Raw genomic sequence first — 17,258 nt, 5'->3', positions numbered from 1 at the left:
ATGATGTGGCATAAGCTAATTATATATTTTCGTCTAAGTGACTCTTTGGTTTATGAACTTCTTTCTCTACATTCTTATCTAGAGTTTTAAATGATGTTTCAATCTCGTTGACATCTTGCTTTGTCTTTTCCTTTTGTCTGTCTGTCTGTCTGTCTGTCTGTCTGAAAGGGACCTAAGAGCAGTGGAAATTGATGTCGTCTATTGAAAGCTGTTGACCGCAATATATGGGCAGCGAAAAGGCATTGGCCTCAGCTCTGGAAGAAAACGTGCCAATGGATTAATGACCGGCACTTCTACCACCAAAGTGAATATCGCTTTAAACTTCGTTATATGTTGATGGGATTGCCTTTAAGAATAGGGTTCCACTGTCACATGAAAAAGCTTCCTTTGAGATGAACCAAAGTCGTTGTACGAGATGAACCATAGTCATTATAAGAGATGAACCATAGTCGTTAAACGAGATGAACCATAGTCGTTATACGAGATGAAACATAGTCGTTATACGAGATGAAACATAGTCGTTATACGAGATGAACCATAGTCATTATAAGAGGTGAACCATAGTCATTATAAGAGATGAACCATAGTCGTTATACGAGATGAACCATAGTCGTTATACGAGATGAGCCATAGTCGTTATACGAGATGAGCCATAGTCGTTTTACGAGATGAGCCATAGTCGTTTTACGTGATGAGCCATAGTCGTTTTACGAGATGAGCCATAGTCGTTTTACGAGATGAGCCATAGTCGTTTTACGAGATGAGCCATAGTCGTTTTACGACTGACGCAGGCCAATACATTCTCTTTTTTTTAGCTCTGTTAACACCGGTACCCATCTCACTTTATCACTTAACTCATTATCTTTTAGTCTCGTCAGTACATAAGGTGATAAGATAAGATAAATGGATTGGCCCAAACATATGGAAATTCAGTTTGACCACAATTGTCTACCTCAGCACAGTTTAAATGTAACTAAAGTAAAGTAAAATTTTCCTTTCAGAACTAGCGTTCTATGGAGCAGATGATGCTAAGGTCATCTGTTTCTTTGGCCAACGGTTAACAAGCAGGGTGTCATCTCGCAAGCACAACGACAAACCACCTTTACTTTCCCCAACTTGAGTCAGGTACCCATTAGAGTTCGGTGGACTCGGGGGCGCCCTAAAAATAAAAAAATAACAGTCTTCACCTTTCAGAACATGCAATCTATGGAGCATATGATGCTAGGGTCATCTGTTTCTTTGGCTAACAGTTAACAAGTACAGCAGGGTGTCATGTCGCAAGTACAACGACCAACCACTATTACTTTCCCCAACGTAAGTCAGGTACCCATTAGAGTTGGGTGGACTCAGGAGTGCCTTAAAAATGAAAAAATTCAAAATCCTAGTCTTCACCGAGATTTGAAACCAGGACCCCAGGTTTGGAAGCCAAGTGCTTAAACACTAAGCCACCGCTTCCCCTAAATGTTGCAACTACTTTAGGTAAATTTAACGCCATACTCACCCTTGCTGTTATCTATCTCCTCATCAACATATCCATCACAGTCGTTGTCCTTGTTATCTCCTGGTAACTTTAAACTAGGAATACACCAGGGAGTATTGGTCGGAGTCGTAGTGGTTGTGGTCTGCTCATCAAATATAATACACATTTTAGTTCGTAGGGGGACAACCCAAGCTAGAAACTAAGCACCAAAATTTTAACTGTTATCCTTCTTGATGTACACAAAATGGTCCAACCCAACGTTATGTGTAATACTTAGTGATTTTTTGGATCCGACGGGTGCCGCCTCTGAGTTTATGTGATAACACAAACTCTCTTTGTAATTATGTTTGTTTGTTTTTAAGTTTTTTTTCTTATTTACAAAGTGATATTAACAAAGCGGACTTGGCAGACGTTCATCTCATTTTGAGCTTAGCAGAGAATCATCTCATTATGAGGTTAGAAGAAGATCATATCATTATACACTATGAACTTAGAAGACGATCATCTCATTATGAGCTTAGCAGACACTCATCTCACTTTGAACTTAGCAGACGATCATTTCATCATGAGCTTAAAAGAGCTTAAAAGATGATCATCTCATTATGAGCTTAGCAGGCGATCATCTCATTATGATGAGAGACATATTATGTTGCCACGACATTTTTTTTTTCTCTCTTCCGATTTAAGATAAACGAGTTAATGGTGTAAATCAGGTGAGACCTTAGGCCGATTTGACCCAATTGCTCCAATTTACATTTAGCATATCAATATCAGTGATGGCTCTTGTCAAAGACTTTTAAAGATGTAGGACTTAAAAGGTTAACATATCTACTGTATCGTAAGTTGAAGTAAATATAATTAACCCTATTGCTTTAGAGTTGCTTCATTTGCTTGCTGTATAATAAATGTTAACGTACTTAAGACAGCTACTCAAGCTGCCTCAACAAAGATCTGTCACTGGCAGTGTCCGGAGCCTCTTCCAACCTGGTGTCCGCTGCTCTGAGGCCCTCCATGAAAGTGTGGCCCCAAGTTATACGAGGGCATCCCTGTTTGCTGTTTCCAACTATTGGCTTCCATGTCATTCCAACTCTTGGTTTGCGTAATTCATTTTGCCGCACACCGCAGCCGACGCTCGGTCACAAATACATGAAGTTGAAAACTTACAGCGCGACATTTAGTTTTATTGTAAACGTGTAGAAGAGGGGCGCCGAAAGCGTCAATTAAATTGGGCCCCTCCGCATTATGAAAGACCGGCCATGGTATAAAATACTATCAATTATGGAAGGAGTCCGTCATAGCTTATCTTATTTGTCTTGCACTATTTTACTCAAAATTAGATAATCCCCATAAGGATATGACATCACGTTTTAACCAAACAGATGAGAAGAATCCTAAGTTCGGCAGTATACGATGGGTCTCTGCTTCAGTTATACTGTTTCCCGCTTTCCACAAAGACTACGCTCCAGTGATCGCAGCTCCAATGACATATTTAAGAATGTTTCTGGAAGGTTACTAGAGATGTACGGTAGCCACAATGTTTTGTCCAAACAGTTTCGCCCTCACAGGCAGCAGATGGCTTCTGATAGAGAGCTCTCACAAAGGCTGTGGGGCACACATTTGAGACTCAAAGAAAAGCCATTATTGAAGACAGGCGCAGAAGACGGAAAGAAAACTTGAATAGACCGCCGGCGGGCAACGACTTTGTCTGCTTTAAATACAGAAAAATATGCAGGTCGCAACTGGGTTTGCGTAGTCAAGTGAAAAACTACACTCATTCCTGTCAGAGCATTATGGGAGAATTATTCCCCACCTCCTGACTCCATAAGATGAAAAGTTTTACTTAGGTGTGATACCGTATTTATATGTACTGTGTGGCTACTGGTCGTTGGTAAGTTGTAGCTTCAGACAGCTAGTCCAGCTAACCTGTGCTGAAATATTATTTTCTTGATACGGAACTTGGATAGGCTAAGTCCTAAACAACATTCTGTTAATTAACAAAGCTCTTTATCAAGTGATAATTATTTTATTATACCTAACCACACATAAATCAATGCTAAAAATGTATCGATTTATTCTCGGTTATTAATTATGTTGTGTAATATCGAAAAAGGGAAATAAATGCTACTTATTGAGAGTTATTTTACTTATTACGTTTTCTCTCACACTCCCCATTCTCAGGTCAAAGTTGAACATTCGCATAAAGTTATTTGGTGAACGATAAAAATACATGAATCGATAAAAAAAAGTATCAAAGTAGTTAATCGATTAGTGGTTATTAATACATTTTTGTCTCTTTTTTTTTAAAAAAAGATATCTTATTGTTGCAGTATTGAGTTATATGGTCGTGATTTTACGGTTCTTTCCCTTTTTTTTTTAAATTTATATATTTTGCTTGTTCAACATAAATGAACTTTTATGAACAAAACGTCACAAGAATGTGTAGAGATAGAAATGTGGATTATTTGCTGTGACACAAGCTGTGCAAAGTAGAGCGCACTTTCTGTGGCATTTTACGACAGGAGTATGACTTGCCTACCATTTGCGACTTATTAAATAGGCGCAATCCTTGATATACAGCTGCAGTCAAAAGTTTGGACACCTGTAATCACCAAGCGACGTTGTACTTTCACCCGTCTTTCTTCTTCTTTTGTATATGGCATCTGGAATCCGGGACCCTGCCTCCGTGATCGCTTTCCGTGTGTCACTTTTTCCCAGCGGTTAGTATCGATTTCTAAGAGCTTCATGTCGCATTGCTTAGAAGTGGACGACCAGCGGCCTTGTGACCTTCTACGTGACCAGGCCAGCCAAAGCGTCAGCTTCTGATAACAGAGCGGATGTCCAGGCACCCTGCTATCCGTAGCACTTCCTCATAGAATATTTTACATTGCCACCTTTTTTTTTTTTGTTTTTTAAAGATACGCCTTAGGCATGGTAGGTAGAAGATATTTAGCTTTTTTTCTTTTTCCTGTCATGAGTTTAGAAAGTCCCGCTGTCTCTCGGTCTTAACAGACGTTCCATCGACCTTTCACCCCTCTATATATAGCGGGCAGGGTTTGAACCCGGGACCATCGATAGGTCCGAACGACAGTCCGCAAACCGCACGCCACTAATTTCAGTGCTGAATCGTGTAAAACCCATGTTGATAATCGTCCCAATAACGAATATAATATTACGAATTTTAGAGCTCTAATATGGCGTCTAACCTAAGCAGCCGGAGATATAAAATTTGGTTTAGGAATAATAAAAATGGTTCGAGTTTTTCTTTGTTTTACCTTTTTGTTTATGTGGGCCGCGACACGAGTATCGGAAATCAGAATGGGCGGACCACGGGCCAAATAAGGTTGAGCATTACTGTCCTGGAGGCGCGGTGGCTGAGCGGTAAAGCGCTTGGTTTCCGAACCGGGGTCTTGGGTTCGAATCCTGATAAGGACTGGGATTTTTAATTTCGGGATCTTTGAGCGCCTTTGAGTCCACCCAATTCTAATGGGTATGTGACATTAGTTTGCGAAAAGTGTAGGCGGTCGGTCGTTGTGCTGACCACATGACACCCTCGTTAGCCGTAGGCCACAGAAACAGATGACCTGTACATCATCTGCCCTATAGACCACAAGGTCTCAAAGGGGAACTTTTTTTTTTATTACTGTCCCAGTATGTGAAATAAGGAATGTGCTTTTTTATTTTTACTAAATTAAAAAAGCCTTCAGGAGAGAAGTCTCAAAAGTAAAAAAGCGATTATGCACTAAACACTAAACCATAATCTGCAAATACAAAAAAAAAATCTAATAAAATACTCTGAAAGACACAAAGATAAAGGCACATTCCTCATCCCATATGCTAGGACAAATTTGTACAAATACTCTTCTTCACTAGTGATATTAGAGCATGGAATGGATTGCCTGAGCCAGCCAGGAAAACAAGTGACTTGGCAGAATTTAAGTCATTGGTTAACATGCATGACTGGATGCATGACACGTAGGACGCAATCATCTTCTTTTTTGAAGTAACGTTTGCATAATGTGAAAGTCTTTCTGAGTATTTTATAAGTTTTTCTTCTAATATTTGAATATCATGTTCACTTTTTTAGTCCACAATTTGCTCGTTTACTTTTAATTCTTCTATCCTGAATTGCCTTCAAACGCAATGATTTTACAAAGTGTTACTCTAATCAAATGTGATCCTTCATTTGTACTCAATCTTTCTGCTCTATCTTGTGACTTTTCTTGTTTTGCAATGTTTTCTTCAGTTGAGTCCGAGTGTGATATACAGGAGCAGATCTCTTCAAAGTATCAAAATGAAATGAGCGCTTTTTGTTTGTTTGTTGTTTTTTTTTTGCTTACGTGTCAACACGAGTAAAGATTTATTTTTCATCCTCGCTAGCGCAATGAACCGAGTTCTTAGGCAAATCTAACGGGGGTTATTGTATCGCTTCCCTATTTTAATAATGGTCTTACTTTTTTCACCCGAGCGTCAGACTATGAGTGAGGGACGTTTCCCGGGCCTTATATATCAGTAGATCTTATTGGAATTTTTAGAGTTTATTTAATAAATTCAAGCCTGCTTTCTTGATAATGTACATACCGTAGATGCTGTTACATAATTGTTAAAATAAAATCTTGAGTGTATAGGAGTAGCATAGCTGTTCGTTTTAGAATCTCCGAAAAGATAGCAGCCGAATGGAGTTTGTGAAATGCTAGTTATAGTATCTTCGTTTGTAACTGGGCCAACAAAAATGTTAACGCCGGCACTGTTTCCCGAAGAATTAAATGCTGGCTTCAACCTGAAACATAATGTACAAAGACAAGACTAAACGTTTGTTATAAATTTTCGGACAAATTAAAACGCCAGTCTGAGCACATAATGTGTTGCGTTTTTTTTTAAAGACAACATAAGTCAATGTTTGTTCTCATTTTAGAATTACAACGCTTAGAGAGACGTTGAAATTGAGCTAAATTTCTTATTCAAGTTATATGAAGTCTTATTAGCTAAGATATAGTACGCCCACGGTGGTTTAGTTTATCAGGAGTTTTGGTGCTGCAAGTCACGGACATGCTGTTCTGCCTCAAAGTGGCGCCCGTGTGGAAACGGTTACTTGAGGTGGTAACTAGGCTAAATGAATGGCAAAATAAAACTCCCGTGGGTGTGTCCTCGGGTAGACGAGAGCTTACCCATTGCACGGAGCGGAGTTGAAAGAGAGCCCTCACGACCCTGTCGATAATCAATGCTCCGTTCCTCTCGGGACCGTTTGCACTAATTGCTAGTCCTCCACGTCTAGCTTGGTACAACATAGGAAAATGACAGAGGTTGCCGGTGCACTCGGCCTTCGGCCATGTTTAGCCCATGCGCTCGGGGACCAGATGCATCGGAAATAGCAATGCTTTACATAGGCATTGACTTGGGTCTCTTCCAGACAGAACTGTGTGTTCACACAGGTTTTTTTTTTTTTTTTTTTTTTACTGTTTGACGCTCAAACAGTTGTTGTTGTTTTTTTTAAACTTAGAGCTCGAAGAGACTTCGGCTCAGCTCTTAGACGATCAAACGGTCAGAAACATCGGGATTCGAACTAAGGATTTCCTGCTTGTAAGCGAAGCAGTTTACCCCATTGATACAAACATCGTACATTATTTTGTTTGATTTTAAGAGTCAAGTTCTCGGTACATGGCTCTGCCTGTGTTTCCTGATGCCCATTGGTTGAGCCACTCCTCTTTGTGACTGTAGATTAAGAAATGACCATGCCAAACAAACAGGACAGTATTAACTTCCTCCCCCGCAAAGAACAATCTACAATCTTCCAGCTAAGAACAGGACACTTACCTCTGTTAAGTTACCATCTTAACAAAATAAGTTCAACACAACTGCTCCTTATAAAAGTCATTTCACGAATGTCATCTTAAACAAAATACTTACAACTGAATAACATGTCCTCGAAGATCGTCGTACGGTTTCTGTGTTACTAGCACGAGATAATGAGAACTAAACCCATCAGGCAACCTAAACGAAAAGTAAAGCTAATTACTTTACAAAAAAACTATCTATCCATCTGTCTGTTTGTCCGTCAGGAAAATAAAAGTTTCATGCGGGAACACTAAAGTTAAAAAGACAATACCCTCTTTATACAACTTAAAGAGCGATTATTCTACATTTAATAAATAAAAAATCTTAGATTTTAAATAATACTCGGCCCACCACCTCCATAGAGATAAAATCCACTACCTATATATATAATTCTCTTCTTTCCTCAAGAGTTTAGATACAAAGAGGAAGTAAAGGAAAGATCACTCTCTTATTTCTGCATTTTTTTTTTTTTTAGTTTTCAAAATATTTCAATAATTTTCGGATATCTTCATGACTTTTTCGTATTTTGTTGTAAGTTATAAAATGGTTTCATTTACACCTAAAATTAGCGCGGGTCCTTTGAAAATGCTGGGCACACTGCGGTCATATAGGGGCCTAAGGCCGGCCCTGCAAAATAACGGTGTATGCTACGCCGTGGGTCGACTTGTACCTTATAATATTCTATAATGAAAGTAATTTAGATCTAGACCTAGAAGACGGTGCACTAAATGTCCCTGAACATTATGAATTACAACTGTCCATTGCGGTTCCCGCTCAGACTGAGAGGGTTGTTTCTCATGCTATAAGCACGATTATAATCATATGACCATCATATCATGAACGATGTCATTATGAGCTGTCGTTGGTTGGGGAAAAGTATAGGTGGTCGTTGTGCTGGCCATATAACACCCTCGTTAAAATAGAAATTTCTTTTCATAAACCCGAATGCTTTGTTTGATTTTTTTGATAATCTTTTTTTTTTATCAATATGGGGATCCCATGACAGATTATTTTTATATTTATTACACCTAGGTATTTTTGCATTTTTTTTTGTCTATGTTACTGACTCTTTGTGATAGTCTATGTTACTGACTCTTTGTGATATGCTGTGACGCTTTAGTCCCTACCTAAAAACACGAAGAAAGGTTCTCAGTCTGATCGGAAGAGGTAGAACAGTAGTTGTAACTTTGTATGTTTAGTATAGTTAAATAGTAGTAACTTGGTCCTCAGAATATAAAAAAACGTTTTTGTTCTCTAATGGAATTATTTGTTTTGGAGCTCTCACTGAATCCTCAGAAAGTAAGGACGTATGTATTGAATTTATTAATACTTAGTTGAAGTTAGTGAATCTGTGAATATTTTCTATATCTGTAATGCACTTCGTGGCCCAACTATGCGGGACATTACGATGAAAAAGTAGTCCACCCAGGCAGGCTTCAATATTTTCAGAAAGAATATCCTAATGAAATTATATCAAAGACAAATGAGAGGTAAGAATGGAGAAAGAAGGTTAACAGATCTTGTGTAGTGCCCCAACGGTCCCGCAGATCAAAGGATAGGTGAAGGTGAATGTAAGGTTAGATGTGAACCTGGCCTAACTAGTTCCCCTTTCAGACCTTGTGGTCTATAGGGCAGATGATGTAAAGTTTATCTGTTTTTGTGGCCTACGGTTAACGAGAGTGTCATGTAGCCTGCACAACGACTAACCGCCGTTACTTTTCCCCAACTAATGTCAGGTACCCATTAGAGCTGAGTGGACTCAGAGGCGCCCAAGGATTCCAAAGTTAAAAATCCCAGTCTTCACCAGGATTCGAACCCGGGATCCCCGGTTCGGAAGCCAAGCGCTTTACCGCTTAGCCTCCGCGTCTGCCCTGGCCTAACTGATGTCTTATAATTGATCTAATTGTTTTCAAAAGGGTCAATCTCTTATACAAATTCTTTTCCAAGATTGATATGCAGAGATAAGAAAACTGTAGCTAATGAAGTTTACAAGATTACTCTTCGTTTTAAATTAGGTCTAACTTGTAATGCATACTAATTAGCCTTTTCTCTTAAAAAAACTGCTTGCATAAATGATTTTAAAAATTAGATTTTTAGCTTTTAGAAAGAAAAAAAAGTAGCCGTTGCATCAGAACTTTGAATGGTCTAAAATATTGTGATGTCGGATTTTCAATACCTTTTCTAGTTTACGAGATCTAAACGGGACGGACAGACAGACGGACAGACATTTCGCACAAAACTAATTGCGTTTTCCCCTTTCGGGGGGCCGCTAATAATGTACCATTTACAATTGAATTACGAAACAACTTACATAAAGGAATAGGTTATTCCGAAGATGTTCGAAGGGATGATTGTACACAGAGTAATTATGCCAGTCTGAACAGTCGTCATTGAAACCACTACATGCATAGGTGATATCCCTTCGATCAGAAATGCATTAGACGAATTCTAAACACAAAAAAAAAAAAAAAAAAACAGGTAAAAAAAGAACAACGCGTGTTTACATATTCAAATAAACGTTTAACACTTGAAAGGAATGTATTGTTACAAATGAACAGTGATAGGTAGAGGTCAACGTATGACCCCGGCGAGATGACACAGTAGCTAGTGTTCCCTGGAATCTACATGTACAAAGACAGGATGTGACGTCTCCACACGTGTTGTTCCAGGGGACGAACAGATCTAAGTAGGGGACAGTTACTAATGAACAGTGACAGATAAAGGTCACTACTTGTGACCCCGACTTGATGACACTGCAGCGAGTGTTTTCTGGAATCTACATGTATAAATAAAAACAGGATGTGACGTTTCCTGACATGTTATTCCAGAGGATACTAGGAGTGTTTGTGCAACTTTGGAGACGCGATTAGGGACTCTATATAAGCCAGAAAGTTAATGTGAAAGTCAGTCGTATGGAGTCGTGAATGAGTCGTCGGTACTGTTGTCTACTGTGCGAGACAGTAGAAGAGAGATGTGTACGACTCGATGCAAGTTAACTAGGGTAGAGTTAACTGGAGTGGACTACTGTCGTTAAAGTCTATACAGCGAACTACAGTGGACTTGAGCCGTTACAGTCGATACAGTCGATGTAAGACGTGTGCGGCTCTGATTCGGTAGACTTGAGTACGACTTGGTTCAGCTTTGGGAGACCTGGAGCGACACTGGGAAGAGTGTCGTTGGTCTGTTCTGTGGAATACGGCTCGATGCAAGTTGAGAAGAGATGAATAGCAACGAAGTGAAGGGATGAAATGCAACCAAGTATAGCTAACTGTAAACTGACAGATATTGTACAGTCTTCTACACTACATGTTACAGTAACAAATTGTTAGAGTTAATAGTCAATAAAGTTACATGAAGCTGAGAGTTTAGTCGTCAAGTTCTTTGCAGTGTTTTTATTTGTGTGCCTACTAGTACATTTAGCCAGAAGATTCAGAAATACGTAACAGTATGTTTTTCTCCAGTCTCAAAAGTAAATACCCGATTCCTCTTCTTCTGCCTCCTTCTCATGAGTAAATTCTACAAAAAGAATATCTTCGTCTCAATTAAAAAGAAATATTAAATAGTACATCACCCTTCGCGTTGATACCAATAGAAATTAACACAAAAGGATGCGTATAGATGTGTGTACAAGAGGTCAAGGACAAGGCCTACTGATAACAGTAACAGAATTTTACAAGAAAAAAATAATTGTCAAATCATCTCGCTGAAAACTAAAGTGCTTTCTTATACTAAATAATGCAGAATCCTTGATTTAGTTCGGTTAAGGTAAAGACAGCTCGTTCGGTTCGATTTCAACCGATCAGTTTTAAAGTTCGATTTGGTTAGGACGTGAGGATCGAGTTTAATTTATTAAGTTCTGGTCCGGTTCGTTTTCCATCTCTACTTTTAATCTTCACGTTGTAGTCATGAAAATATTGAACAAACTACAAACATGCCAGATACCTTAACTTCTACTGTAGGTTTACAAACTATCTCCCTTTCCGTAAATTTGCCTTTTTAGAAAATTGGTAAGAAATGCATTGTTTACTATCTCGGATATATTTTACCAATTCTGTCTGTTAAAAATTTATAAACGGTCTTTCTCCCACACCCATCTTATAGTATTGAGATATATGGTTGTAATTGTGGAGTTCGTCCTCTAAGAGAAGCTTTTTATTTTGCTTTTTTTTTTTACTAATAAAGATAATAATAATAAGGCTTGTCTTTGAGTCCTAAGATTAGTGAGGAGTACAGTATTTCCCATGTAGGTCACAGCCCTAGCTGTGACCTACATATTTTGCCACATGCAGGGCAAGAATAACCATTGTCCGCAGGTTGTCGATTTAGATTTTCTTTTCGCCGTCTGCGTTTGTCCTCGGCAGTGGATTTTCTTTTGGTCTAAAGTGTGTATCTTGCGGCCTTCGTGAGTGACCTCCAGCTGTCTCGTTCTGAAGCCGCATGCAACCAGGTGCTCTCTTCTATGTCAGATAACAATAACGATACGCACACAAGAAAATAAGAAACGGCTATTTCTGCAGACACCCAATCTGGCCTAATACACAGGTATTGTTGAATAGTTCAGACTTAAGTATGTCTCATGGACTATCGGAATACATTGTCAAGTGTACAGTCATCATGATAACAGAAGTAATCCCCATTAACTGTTAATTTAATTTTTTTTAGCAATGGTGTGTTAGACTCACCAGATAGATAGTTGAGATAAGCAAGGATGTGTTAGACCAGTAATGCCCAAAATACGGCCCGCGGGCCACATCCGGCCCGCCGCCGAAACGTCAGCACAAAGTGTAGAAAATTCCCACCCCCCTTTTTTTTTTGAAAAAAAAATGGTTGAAAAATGTATCTTACCTACGTTAGGGCCCTGACTTTTTCTGTGATGGATTGGTCCCATGCCATTTAATAATTGTGCGCTTACGAATTGGGAGATGGGGCAGCTGAAGAAACTACAACTGGACTCTGAATTTAGAATCTACCAGGAAAAGTGACACGGATCTTGACTTAATTGTGGAACATGATAATAAGCCAACGAGTTTGTTTTATTTTATAAAGAAGAAATAAGACTGTTTAGAAAACAACAACATATAAAAGGCATTATAAACCAAAATACGGCGGCATTCTTGGTTTCAACAGCGAATAAAAATATAGTTAAAACTACGTTTATAGATAGGAGGATCGATAGGAATATTTACCTAAAAGAGAAAAGAAAATGAATAGTTGGTAAATCTAGCTACATAGCTGCTCACATTTCAATTAGAGAAATGAAGCAGCTTTCTGACGTTAAAAAAAAAAAGATAAATTCTAATATCCCTTTAATTAATGTCAGCAGGCCTACTAGATCCAAACATTTTGTAATAAAATTGTTTCAGGTCTTTTTTTATTTCGTTTTTGCAAATTTTCGGTCATGTGGCCCGCGACAAGAGTATCGGAAATTAAAATGGCCCGCTGGTCAAATTAGGTTGAGCGTCACTGTGTTAGACTCACCTGATAGACAATAATGTTGGCATGGGATTTAATCGGCCAACAGGGATGTGAGTCACCGAACAGCTTTTTACATGTAAAGTTCCCAGGTACCATTGCATAGACGATAAGATAGCATTGGCGTTTCTCGGGACAGAAAGCCACGTACGTGTATCTAGGCAAGTCTTCAATAGGCAACACAGATTCTGCGAAAAAAATGCAACATTATGTCAAAAAAACGATATTCTCTGAATTAGTATTTACTTTTGTGCGAGAAAATTCGCTTATATTTGAACCCGAATCAAAATGCAGTTGGCTTCAGGATAAGAAGGTCTACACATAAGTCTCTCATAACTGTGGAAAAATTATCTCATAAGTCTCTCATAACCGTGGAAAAATTATCTCGCGTGTCTAGCTTAGAATCTAGAATCTAGATGTAGTTTGTACAGGAATTACGTAAAAATATAATGAAAGTTAAAATAATCTATCAATAAACTTACATCATTTTAAAATTTAATAAATAACTTTTTTTTTATGTTTGAATAATAGCAATGATATAAATCTAGGTCTTTAAATCTATACTTAGAAGACGATACCGACAATTATTCTGAACTTAAGCTCTTGAATCAATAATGCCTTACTGTCGGAAATTCTCAAACTCGTCTATCGTTTCAAGAACGCGATAGTCCTTTTAATACCTATGTTTGCTCTAGATCTAAGTCTTGTATTTAAGCCAAATTTACATTTATTTACTTTTTATTAAGAAAAAAAAAATTATAGATTTTTCCCCAAGCGGCCAACGAGCTAGTAATTCTTTTCTCAGCAATATACATTAACTATTAAATTTCTAGAAAGATCTTTAGAGCGGTTTCTTAGATTAGCGTCCAGGCTGATTGCTGGCTGGTACCGCCGACTCGACTTCCAGGAAGAGGTATTAAGGAAAGCTGGTAACCCGGAAGTTATCAACAAAAAATATTTTACTTTATAACCTGTATTGATTTAAAGCACTTTATAATGTACATAAGAATTGTACTTCTTCTAAAGTACGTTATGAAATGATTATCTTGTAAAAAAAAATTTGGATGAAATTCAGCACAGTAAAAAAAAAAGGCCAATAATCTGTAACGATAAATTGGAAGAATTTAAGTTAAAATTTCATTCATTTGCTCAACTATTGTGTTAATTTTATTTTAAACTCTAGCATGTTCATAAAAGAGTCTTTATGTATAATAATAATAAGGCTTGTATTGCAGTCCGAAGATTAATGAGGCAGTATTTACTGCCGAAAATTCACTGCCGATGATAGTCAAAGTCGGCGAAAAGATAATTGACCATCGCTGGACAATGGTAAAGTCTGCCCTTCATGTAGCTAAAACTGATTATCGCATCTGGAGCTGCGTAGCCACGTAAAATATTGAACAAACCGCTCTGTCTGGAAGAGGTCCAGGTCAATGTCTTCGAACTCTGGGCGTGTAAGCCTGCTTGAACAAACCGCTCTGTCTGAAAGAGCACAGCTGGATCACCCGTCATTTTCCCAAGTTTTACCAAGCTAACCGTGTGGATGGAAACCTACATCTGTTTTGGTTCCAATTGAAAAGGGTACAATGGAAAATTTGAATTTGAGAATGACGTTTTAAATTTATCTACCCATTACACATGTGAAAATATATTTGTACGCGAAAGTTACTTGGGGTGACTCTTTTCAAGACTTTTTCATCGTGGTGTCAAGCACGGGAGGGTTACAAAGATTATATATATATATATAGAGAGAGAGATCACTAAAAGCTATTCAAACACCAATTACCTAAATTTTGAACTGACGATTGTTTATCCAAGTAGCACTGGCCGGCTACAACACCAAAGGCACTATCGGAGTACACATACAAACCTGGAAGAGCAAGGCAGATAAGATATAGGAGAAAAAAATTCGTATACTGAATGGAATTTGTACTTGGTAAGACCATAAGCTAATTGAGATTGGGCCCTCAAGGAACAATTTAAGAAAATGGTTATTATCTTATCGCTTCAAACTATTAAAACGATTCGTGAATTATATTAAATTATTGCTCACTACAATTAAATGTATCCTCTTTTGCCAAGGAAAGGGAGGATAACCTTATACTGAATAAATCATATCAACATTATATTAAGGGATACGACGAAATCATAATTATTCTTTCTACATAAGTGTTGGTAAGAGTCTGAATATTTTTATGGTACAAAATAAAAACGATGACTATTTATGAATAGCATTGTAATACTTTTGTACTGAATACCATTTTGCAGTGTAACTTTCATATTCTTATAGCATTCACAGAGCGCTTGGTCAACGAATTTTGCCTCTTTTGGTTTTACGATAAATCTCGGAAAAAAAGGCATGTTCCAGAAGTCATAAAATAATATCTACTCGGAGCCAAATATCACCGTGCATGGAGACAACCTCCAAACGTCTTAGACCACCTCACAAATCTGGGAAGCATTGTTTCAGATGACATATTTGTTTTTAAGAGAGAATGATCCCAGTTTGGTCAGGGGCCTGTAGTGCTTTTTGGACGCCTCCAAGCGAGAGTGTGCCCAAATCAATTACTCCGCCTGCCTACAAAAATCAGTGTCTACCAAGCAGTGGCTCTCTCAACCCTTCTATAAGGATGTGAGAAATGGTCACTATACAGAAGCAGCTAAGATTTCTTCAACGCACTCACCAAAGCTGCTTGCACTCCATCATGGACATACTGTGGCAAGACCGAACTACAAACAGCGATGTTATTGCGAATACCGGTATGGACATTATAGAGGCACCTCTTATAGTCCGACAATCACGCTGGACAGGGCACGTATCACGTGTGGGAGACTAACGTATGCCTTAGGCAATTTTTTTTTTGTGAGCTGAAAGGTGGTCGGCGTACCAGAGATGGCCACGGAAACGCTTATTTAGAATACTAAAGCAATGTTTTTAGATCTCTTATGAAAAAACGCGCTATTTTTACTTTATAAGAAGTGCATGTTATACTCTATAACCTAATAATTTTACATCACTTGATGTTTCGTACTAAAGCCATTCTGAATATACTAATAGCAATATTAAATGTCTGAAAGTAATTATTTGAGAAGTTACAATAGGCCAATAGTTTAACTCTTTATACGCGTGTGTTAGTTTAGCTTCTCAACCCTAGGATTGTTCCATTTGGTATGCACTTATTGTAAAAAAGCTCAACACTTTAAAAGTTAAGAGACTTTCGATTCTAATCCCCACGTACAAAGTCCTTTAGAACTTTAATAGTAAGGCTAGTCTTCGAGTCCGAAGATTAGTGAGGAATGCAGTATTTCCCGTGGCTGCGCAGCCCGAGATGAGTCCTACATATTTTGCTACATCCAGGACAAACATAACCATTGTGGAGGATTTTGGCCAGGCTGTGATGCCCATCTACGTTCATATCCATTCTCAAGCAGTTTTACGTGGGATGAAGAGGCCAGTTAAGATCACTTCCCAAACCAGGTGACATGTCTAACTGCTCCAACTATCGGGGCATTACACTTCTGTCAGTAGCAGGAAAGATCTTTGCTCGAGTGTTGCTCGACCGACTAACCCACTCTTTAGTGGACGAGTTCTTATCTGAAAGCCAATGTGGTTTCAGAGCCGGTAGAGGTACATCTGACAGGATATTTAGAACTATAAGTGTAAACACCTGCTACAGCACCACCCTCCAATCTCATAGACGATAATAAGCTGGACGCCGCTAACGAATTCTGCTATCTGGGATCCACAATTAAAGATAACCTGTCTCTAGAAAAGGAGATTCGCTATACTCAGGCCAAGAGTTTGGTAAAACCATAAGCTAACTACGGTGACCAAAATGGAAGTCTACAAGGCAAGCGTTATGAGTACACTGCTGTATGGCAGTGAATCATAGACCACCTACGCAAAGCAAGAGAGAAAACTAAACTCATTCCATTTGAGATGTCTCCGTAGGATCTTGAAATTCACATGGAAAGAAAAAGTGTGCGATACTGAGATCCTTGCGCGGTCAGGTATTCCCAGCATCTTTACAGCCCTCAGACATGCTTGGACATGTTCGCCGGTTGGAGAACAAGCGCATCCCGAAAGTCATCCTCTATGGACAACTCGCGACTGGCACAAAAAAACTTCGCACCCACCTCCGTTTCATAGATGTAATAAAACGTGACCTCAAATCAGTGAACATCAATACTGACAATTGGGAAGACATAGCTCTAGACCGCACCAGATGGAGAGAGACAGTGACCAAGAACGCTATGGACAGCGAAAGTACATTGGCAAAAGCCACCTAACCTGCTCCATCTGTGGACGGGAGTGTCTCTCCAAAATAGGGCCCCACAGCCACTTGAAGAAGTGAGCTCTGAGATGAACCATAGTCGTTCTACGACTGAAAGAGGCCATTTTAGTGTACACAACAGTAACTCGTCTAAATTGATAGTCTTTACCCGATGACTTAATCTCATTATAAAAATGTTT

At 38.6% G+C, this 17,258-nt stretch overlaps 1 protein-coding gene across 1 annotated transcript in view; it reads right to left on the bottom strand.

Moving 5' to 3' along the window:
• LOC106068259 (uncharacterized) overlaps positions 1-17,258 on the bottom strand; it is a 55,798-nt gene that overhangs the window by 16,920 nt on the left and 21,620 nt on the right. Inside the window, exons 9-14 of the mRNA XM_056017853.1 lie at positions 14,571-14,654; positions 12,791-12,972; positions 9,624-9,760; positions 7,385-7,468; positions 6,059-6,257; positions 1,502-1,622 (exon numbers count right to left, since the gene is read on the bottom strand). Of these exons, the coding sequence (XP_055873828.1) occupies positions 1,502-1,622; positions 6,059-6,257; positions 7,385-7,468; positions 9,624-9,760; positions 12,791-12,972; positions 14,571-14,654 (807 nt within the window). The remainder of the gene's footprint in view (positions 1-1,501; positions 1,623-6,058; positions 6,258-7,384; positions 7,469-9,623; positions 9,761-12,790; positions 12,973-14,570; positions 14,655-17,258) is intronic.

Source organism: Biomphalaria glabrata, chromosome 18 (assembly GCF_947242115.1).
Source record: "Biomphalaria glabrata chromosome 18, xgBioGlab47.1, whole genome shotgun sequence".
NCBI classification, from domain to species: Eukaryota; Metazoa; Mollusca; class Gastropoda; family Planorbidae; genus Biomphalaria; species Biomphalaria glabrata.
The sequence above is the reverse complement of the archived record's forward strand: the minus strand, read 5'-3'. Positions and strand labels throughout refer to the sequence as shown.